Source organism: Scardinius erythrophthalmus, assembly GCF_964197995.2.
Source record: "Scardinius erythrophthalmus genome assembly, chromosome: 9".
Taxonomy (NCBI): Eukaryota; Metazoa; Chordata; class Actinopteri; order Cypriniformes; family Leuciscidae; genus Scardinius; species Scardinius erythrophthalmus.
Window position 1 is genome coordinate 17,763,778 of NC_138229.1, and position 9,871 is coordinate 17,773,648.

General features: G+C 34.6%; 1 protein-coding gene across 1 annotated transcript in view; it reads left to right on the top strand.

Moving 5' to 3' along the window:
* amph (amphiphysin) overlaps nucleotides 1–1,986 on the top strand; it is a gene marked incomplete at both ends in the record, with an annotated part of 29,147 nt that extends 27,161 nt beyond the window's left edge. The window contains 2 exons of the mRNA XM_081373917.1: nucleotides 883–984; nucleotides 1,882–1,986. Coding sequence (XP_081230043.1) covers nucleotides 883–984; nucleotides 1,882–1,986 — 207 coding nt within the window. The remainder of the gene's footprint in view (nucleotides 1–882; nucleotides 985–1,881) is intronic.
* Nucleotides 1,987–9,871: the final 7,885 nt, after the last annotated feature.

Sequence of the window (9,871 nt, forward strand, 5' to 3'; positions counted from 1 at the left end):
AGACTAAATTTTCAGACAGGATATGTTGATCCAGGAACATTTCTTACTTGGCAAAATCACAGAGACCCAGAAAATATTGATTTTGCCCATATCCACCTTACCTTTAATGTGCAAGACTTCCGATTCATTAGCCACTATAAATAAAAGAATAACAATGTGCAGTAAAAAATAAAACTATTTGTGCTACAAATCAGTGTGTTCATGATTACGATAATGGTATGATAACAAATATCATTTTGCAATATCAAGCAGCATAACAAACTGTTTTTGTACAACTGGAAGCGGCTGACACCCAGAAACCTTGCACAATCAAGTTAAAAATGACCAAGCCAGATAAGCTAGATATAACCTTAAATTTACTGCTAAGAAATATATATAGTCCATTACAGGTTACAAAACATTTGGCCAAACAACAAAACAGACACTGTAACAACATTACAGTAATAATCACTGAAGTCCTCTATTGATATTTTTACTACAATCGATAACTGAGACAAAAGATGTCACCAGTTGCATTTATGAAACAAGAGAACCGTGAACGTTTGCATGTTTTAGTTACGCAGCCTAATCATAGGAAACATGTGACTGCTAGATAGCACTACCACGATTGTCTTTTCATCCCTATTGTGACGTACATCCGAATGAAACGGCTTCTCGAACAAGAAAAAATGTAGGGTAGCCAGTAAACACGTCATCAGAGAAGAGATGTCGCTGCAACAGGGATTGCACGGATTAATCATTTATAATAATTGCTGCAATATTCCATATAAAATACAAATTGTCAATTTTGATTTTATGGTGACTTTAAGATGAACATACTGAAAATGAACAGAGCTTGTATGCACATGTACTCATGAATCTTGTTCTTCTGCTGTCTCGTAGGTTGAAACGTTGCATGATTTTGAAGCAGCAAACCCAGACGAACTGGAGCTGAAGAAAGGAGACATTGTTTTGGTGGTCCCTACAGAGCTAGCTGAAGACCAGGTATGATTTGCTTGAATGTTTAAAGGGATACTCCACCGTTTTTTTTCATATTAAACTATGTTATTCCCTTAACTAAGACGAGTTGATACATATCTCTCTCGTCTCAGTGCGTGCACTCAATCGCTCTGGCGCGCAGCGACACTTTAGTTCATTCATTAGGAACCAGAGATGAAGCTAGAAGCGACCAAACCCCTCCACGTTTTCCCTATTTAAATACAGTTACACGAGTAGTTACACGACCAAGTATGGTGACACAATATAAAACGTGGCGCTTTTCTAAGCGGGTAAAAAGGATAACTATAAAGTATGGCGGAATAGCACTTGAATTTGGGAGCACTTCGACTCTGCGCAGTAAAAAGTCACTCCTGAAAATTAGATTCTAAATTCTGTCATTAGAACCAACGTGACTTTTTACTGCGCGCCAGAGCGATTGAGTGCACACACGGAGACGAGAGAGATATGTATCAACTCGTCTTAGTTGAGGGAATTATGGCAAGCCGTTTTAGCTTAAATTGTACCCAGCGTTATTCGTCGTAATTGCATTCTTACTAGTAACAATTCAATTGTAGAGCTCCGTAATTAAAAATGAATGGAAGTCAATGGAGACATATGACTAGTAAAAATTCCTTTGTAGAGCTCTCTAATTGGAATTGTTACTAGTAAGAACTGAATTAGAGAGCTCTGTAATTGTAATTCTTACTAGTAACAATTCAATTTTAGAGCTCTCTAATTGAATACTTCCTAGTAAAAATGCAATTACGACGAGTAACGCTGGGTACAATTTAAGCTAAAACAGCTTGCCATAGGGAATAACATAGTTTAATATGAAAAAACAGTGGAGTATCCCTTTAATTTTTGTTTTCTGATTTGAACGCTCATTTGATTCTCTCTCTTTAGGATGCTGGTTGGCTCACTGGCATCAGAGAGAGCGACTGGCAACTGCGCGGAAGCTCAGCTAAGAAAGGACTGTTTCCTGAAAACTTTACGCAGCGCCTGGAGTAAATGACCTCAGCGTGTCATGAGAAGGCGTGTGGACCTGGACGTTTGCAGACAGAGCCATCCACCGTGAAGTCTGATGTACTGATGACAGCTGTCAATCAGAGCAGGCAAAAACCATACAAGAGGAAATAACACAAGCGACTAAACGAAGCAAGCGGAGACACAAATACCTACTCAGAGCATACAGAAAATAACCAAGCATGACGTGATAGTATGGTCAACCTTTTCTTGCAAAACCAAGATAAAGTCCCTGTTTTTTGTTCGTTTACCTGTGAGCAGCAACGAATTGATGTGTGCTTTGTTGGAACTCTGGTGACCTCCACATGTAATCCCTGTCTGTTTAAAGAAGAACTAAAGTGAGAGTTTCCCCTCTAAAGACAAAAAAACGTTACCTTATCCTCTCTGCACCAAGTGTATTGTATTGACTTTGTTGCTCTGCAGCGAATTTTATCAGAATTTGTAGTGATATAACCTATTTAACCATTCTAAGTGTTACACAAAACTTAGGTGTTTTCTTTGAGATATTTCTGATATAAATGTGACATTGCATCATCGTTAGTGTTCTCTGTAGTTTCACGGCTGGCCGTGCGCGGCTATATGGTGGTGGTATTTGGCATATATTTGATATCGGCATAGTTTATGGCGAGACTTTCAGTGTTTATGCCAAATTAATCCAAGTCCTCTTGATGAATATGGATGTGTGTTGAGTTTACAGCATGAGAAATGTTGTGAGAAGAAATCTGAAACACTGCACCTGGCTCATACAGCTTGGCAAAACACAACATGTAGCTCCCTATAATTACAGATATTATGTGTATTATATTCACAAAAATGCAGAACTTAACCTTGAATGGACGTGGAAACATTAATTTGTGAATGATGTTTTATGTTTGGAGAAATTGTATTTATTCAACTCTATATTTTTTAAGCCAATGACGAGTGGGAAAGTTTGGGGTGGGAAATCAAAAAAATATGCAATACATGTAATTGGTTGATAGAGTAATCACTGTCTTTGTTTGGTTCTGAAAAAAAAACAGCATCACTCTTGTGTTCGTATTGTTAGCCTCACTGTAGAGCATTTCTGTGATGGACATATCTGTGCTAATTTAACTGTAAAGTGAATAAAGAATAGTTCATATGAGTTTTGGTTCATCTTCACAAATGGAAACAACATCAGTATAAATGTCATGTTTACATAGCTGTATAAGCTTCACAAATCAAATATCACTTGTTTTATAATCACTGGTCATTGTGGAGCATTTGAAAGCACTGTTAATAGTGCATTTCAGTAGTACAATTTTTTATTTTGTTTGTGATGACAACCGTATAACGCAAGGGGGAGACATTTGTCTTTCTCGTGAACTGTTGCGTTAGCAGTGTATAAACAAATTACAGTCTGGTCTGCTCACCATAGCACTTTAAAAATACAGAAAAAAGCAATATTATGAAATATTATTGCAATTTAAAATAATTGTTTTCTATTTTAATACATTTAAAAATGTGATCTATTCCTGTTGTGGCAAAGCTGAATTTTCGGCATCATTACTTCAGTCTTCAGTGTCACATGGTCCTTCAGAAATCATCTAATATGATGATCTGGTGCTCAAGAAACATTTATCATTAGTATCATTATTATTTTCATTATTATCCGTTGAAAACAGTTTTTGAAACCTTTTGTGGAAACTATGATAAAATTCAAACATTTGTGGTAAATTAATACTTTTATTCATCAATGATGCATTAAATTGATCAAAAGTAACAGTGAAGATATTTGAAGATTTTTATTTAATAAATGCTTTAATAAAAGCAAATAAATGCTGTTCATTGAACTTTCTATTCATCAAAGATTTCTGATAAAAAGAAAATCTGTTTCCACAAAAATAATAAGCAACTGTTGTTTTCAACATTGATAATAAAAATAATAATAATTATGAATGTTCTTGAGCAGCAAATCAGCATATTACAATTATTTCTGAAGGATCATGTGACACTGAAGAATATGATACTGAAAATTCAGTAGCAGTTATTTTTGACAAGCTTTTGACTGGTACTATATATCAATGTCTGAGTGTTAGCATGTATTTTTTACAGGGAGAATTTTATAAAATAACTAAAATTGTTCTAAATGCTAAAACAGACACTGTTATTGAAGAAAAAAAAACATGTGTACACTATCTGCATGACTACACTGAATCGTCTATACTTAATACTGGCCTGTACATAACATCATTTTTATCAATATGTTCCATAATATATATATATATATATATATATATATATATATATATATATATATATATATATATATATTAATTCAGCTGTCTTAACCTTACTAGTTTAATTAATTAAAATAACCTTAAGCATTATTTAAAAAAAAGAAAAATCAATATGTGGGATAATTTAATGTAACTTGAAAATCAGTTAGCATAAAAGGCTCATGTAAAATGTCTTTTAAAATGGTTTCTACGGTAACTCCATTTCAGGAAATGACATCAGCACCCTATTTTTGAAACTAATACAAAAGCAGTGTGAAAACCTGAAAGACAGCTTTACACAGGTGTATTTTTCACCAGATTAATGATGTTTTTATACATTTATATTGTCCTCCTCTTAAAGATGCCAGGTAAGTGACATTTATAATAATAAAGTAATACAAAATTAAAAACTGATTTAAATGTATTGAATTTGGTTTTGTCAACAGCATTTCTAGGGATAAGTTTGGAGCCAGGTCCAAAGGCTTTGGCTAAAGCAGAGGGCAAAACCGTGTATCTGCCCTGCAAAGCGAACGGTCTGAGCTCTTCAGATTACATCCATTGGTACCAAATAAAAGACGGTAAAGCCCCATCGAGACTACTCTATATCACTAAAGATGGTGCTGTCACTCCTGATGCCAACAATCCCCAAGCAAAAGACTTCACTGTGGACAAAACAAAGCTTTATGATCTAAAACTGAGTAACACTGACAAGAGTCACGCTGCCGTTTACTTCTGTGCCTACTGGGTCTGGGACTCAAGCAACCACAGTGAGAACATTTACTCACATCCTGTACATGAACTATACTGGTAATGTAATTAATGAATACAATATTTATATACTTTAATATTTATACTTGTCATTTTCTGTTTAAGTTCTTAATTTGAATTAAGCTTTATAGGATGACTGGATGTTGGTAGAGTATTTTGATCTGTTTATCTCTTTATTGCCCTGCTGTTCATGGATACATTATGTATGTATGTATGTATAAAGTTATTTTACACACTGTATTATTATGATTTTAGAATATGTCAGGCGTATCTCATATTTGTTATATGTTGTGAAGATATAAATAAGTATTTATCATTGTCACATAAGTAGAATTATTATACAATTATTTTTCGTATTTATGGGCATTTACAGGTTTGTAATTTTCAGTTTCTCAAAAATAACACTTGTCCTATATTCAGCAGTGTGCCGCTTAACGTTCTTTTCACGTGTATTTCAATTAATTTCTGTATCAAATTATTTGAAAGGCACAGAAGCTGACAGACATAACAAATATACTGGATTAACCAAACTTGAACAAATGCATGAATATAGTACAGGCTATAACATAGATTTAACCATTTATTTTACAAATAAAAGCACAGAAAAGAGTGACTCTTTTTTTCTTTCTCTCAAGTGTATCTCTGTGACCAATTTGTAATAGCACTTTTTAAACATAGTGAATTTCACAATTAATTAATTCAGAATTGTAATGTATCTATAAAATGTATCTAATTAGCATATTATGAAAATGTGTTTTTGGGGCAACATGTAATGAAACCAATTTAATAATAGTAGTACTATTTGGCAAAATTTTCAAAATAATATCTAATACTTCATAGGAATAGTGATATATGTATTTTTTTTTTCCCTATTCACTTGCTATGTCTCCCAAAATACAACATTTAAGTCCTGGGCCGGTTGCATAAAATGATTAGACTAGCCTTACAAGTTAGTCATCTAATTGTTTTTCTTTAAGTCTTGCCATAACTTTTTTAAGTCAGTTACATGAAAAAGTAATTGGTCTAATTTGAGTCTGAAGTGTAAGAGTGATTAGCCCTAACTAACTGCTAGTTGGTCAGATAGTTCTCCTCAGTCTTGGCAGTTTATGCAACTGGCCGCTGGTGTCCACAGAGGTCATGTATGAAATCAATGCCCTGTAGAAAGTCATATTTTGATCAGAAACCCCATAATATTTTCCTGATATGTTGATTTATGACAAACAATTTGAAAAGTAGTCTGATTTAAAAGATAATCATTTTCCATTTCCACATAATATTTCCATAAGAGTGCTAAATGTGATCACTAAATGAATGTCAGTCGTTGTGAAACCTCCAAACATTTGGTATCTGTGAGAATCCCTGAATACATGACATCCAAACTGTGACATGCATGCTGTCAAAGAAATTCACTCAAATATAATGTCCACTACAGAGGACAAAAGTCTATTTCTGGGTCCCATACTGCCATCATCATAGTGCCATTACAGAATGTTTTTAAACATCTTGTCTGCTAACACAGCCAACCTGGGAAACATCTTCACCTGTTCACCATCTATTTAAATCCATAAGCCACTTTATAGCAAAACCGAGTACCACTGAGGAAGAGCCGCTCTGCTCTGGAGGAAGTTTTAATAAACCAGGGTTAAATTACATGTGTTTAATACTGCCTATAACCCATGAGTGGTTTAGTTAGTGTAAGAAACCTTCTTATGATAGTGATGATGATGAGATATTCGTAAAGAGGAACCCAGCAAACATTTGGACGTTTAATGACCGTTGAAAAGACCTCCGACAGAGACGTCCCGTCATGGTTGAAAAATAGTTCCAAAATGGAAGTTGAACCGACGTCTTAGACTGTATTAGTCTGGCCGTGAATTCCACGTCTTTTCTGCGCGTCCATGGACGTCAGAATTAGTCTTCTTCTGGATGTTTATAAGGTGTGTTTCTGCATAAGTGTAGGCATATAAGCCTGCAAATAAAATAATCATACACCCATTGTGTTAAAACGTGACCGGACGGCGATCTAAACGTTTCACAGCTAAACTTGACAAAGGTCCAAACTCGGTCCGGACAGACCTGAACGTCTATAAAACCGTTTAATCACGTGTACATCAACACATTATTTTTGGACGGAAGCAAAAAATAGTGCTATAATTTAGCACAACATTTTATTGTGAATATTACATTAGAAATGTCTTCCAGTAGATAGAAATAGTACAATGTGGTAAATTCTGTGGTAATGGCATTTTCTCTAACAGTTTCACATTAAGGTTAAGCAGACATTAATCAAATCAGAATATAACAAAAGTACAGGAACAGTCAACGCATTCTATTTTTAGAGTCTTTCTATAATATTCCATCATTGATGAATAGAAGTCAGAGCTGTGGCAGTACTAAGTTTCAGTTACAAACAGTCTTGTATTACTGTTAAACAGACAAGATAAAAGTTATAAAAGTTTTTAGAGTTTATGAAGTTTATGGCTTTATGGTTTTTGTTTTGTTTATGGCTCATTTTTTAAATCCACCACCCTCAGCTGTTCCTGGAGCGTTCTTCAGGTGTTCCTCCACTGCTGCATCAATGTCTGAGTCTGTAGCATTTGGGCTCCCCCTCATTGGGCTCCACCTCGTGAAAAACAAAACAAAAAACAAAACAACAAAAAAAACAGTATTTGCCCTCTTCAATACTGAGCCCTTAAGAAAGACTCTTCACTAGGTGTGTAACTGTAAAAGTGAAAAGGACATTTCTGATAAAGACAGGTGGTCTTTTAAAGAATGTCCCCTTAATAGATAAAAGTTAACAATAAAAATTACATTAAAAAAAATATCTTGTTCCTTGTCTAATATTAATGTCATAAGGCCAAAATTACCTTGAGTTACATCGTACAAAGCATCCGTGTAGCGTTGAATGACTTCTTTTGAATTTGGCCACCACTCCTCATATTAAAAATCGCCATTAAAACATTTGACATGATTCTGTGAAAGAAATTACACAGGATTACTTCACCTCAAAAAAAAAAAAAAATTCCAAGTAAAGGTCAATTTAGGGGAGACTGAATTGACAACAAGCGAAACCAATGGTGTCAATAATCATTCAATACTTGGATAAATACTTGTACTTCTAACAAAGGTTGACAACAAACATCAAATAAGCCAGTGTTTTAAACACACCATATATAGTTAGTTAAATTGTATTTCTGTGTCGTGCTAAACATTTGGCCCATCCCACATGAGATTACAAGACACCACAAACATTTTCCGGTCACATATACAAATCATTCAGAGAAATACATGAATACAAATATATACATACACATATACACAGCATACAAACAAATCCTCATCTACAGATCATCTCGATAAAGAGCTTTTTTCCTCTTCTCCCAGGCTTTCTCAAGATAATTGGCTAATTTATGTTTCACATGTGAACAGCCAGCTCAGTCTTTGAGCATCATCCATATTTACCAAATCAATCTCTGATTTTATCTAAAAAAAAAAAAAAAAAAAAAATCACACTGTTCAGATGTTCACAATAATTAGAAATATATCATATTTCTTACTTTCACTTGACATGGGGTAAGCGTTCCTTGAGAGTCTGGTGCCAGCTATTTCAAAATGTAAAGATTTGTAAAAATGCAAATTCAATTTTGGATAGGACAACCCCATGGCTGGAAAAGACCATTAACATACATAACCTCACTTTTGTGCTCTCTCCCGAATGCAGCGGCCAAGAGGCAAGACAACATTAGGAAATTCTGTTAATGAAAACAAAACACACACAAACTTAAATAAGAGGGTAATTAAATAAAAATAGAAAACAAAATTGTTTTATTTTACCTACTTTGTGGATGTAGCAAAGATTTAGACTTCTTGTAATCCAATTGTACATAGTCAACTATAGCCATATAATAATCATTCACAATGACTAAATCCAAGGTAGCCAACCCTGGTCCTCGAGAGCCACTCTCCTGCTTGTTTCCAAACTATCCCTGCCCAACTTCCTGCTGACTAATAATGGATCAGATGTGTTGTCAGTCAGAAGCTGGAAGGGCAGGAATTGTTGGAAAACAAGCAGGGCAGTGGCTCTGGGGGACCAGGGTTGGCTACACCTGGTCTACATATTTTAAATTGTGAAGTGATAAGACTGCTGTTCAAATATACACTTCACAGTGTAATACTGCATTAGTTACTATAAAATTAGCTGGCTGTACTTCAGCTTTTTCTTGAGCAATGACAGACATTATAGGCTCTATATTTGTAACTGTAAGAACAATTATTTAGAAAAATGTATGTTTGCATTTAAGGTATATTGTGTATAAAATAAGATGCAAATCGCAAAGTTCTCACATAAAATGGGGTGTCCTCTGGGACTGGGATGATAATGCAGAATTTGGAATTGGAGACAATAAAAACAAATGGGTGAAAAATATTTAAGGTAAGAAAGGACACTTTAATCAATAAACACCATAACTATATGGCAAAAAACAACAACAACAACAACAAAACACACCTTTATGAAGGACATTAAACAAGAAACAAATGAAATGTCTCTTTGGTTCTGTCAGATGGCCTGGAGAAGGATTCCTGAATTCTACGTCTGACAGATGGCTGTTCGTTATGTGACCCTGAAAGAAAAATGGCAACTTAATGTAATTCCGTCAAGTACAACAAACAAAATCACGTTTAAAAATTTCACTGAAGTGATTACAAAATTGGTAATCTTAAGAGTATGGTTAGAGAGCAACTTTGTAACAGAGCAAACCTGAGCCATTGACTGACTTACAGTAATATAGAGAGCATATAAACTGCCCTCCACACTGAAAAAATGGCAATGGGCAGATTGTTGAATTTGCACAAATGCATTTCGT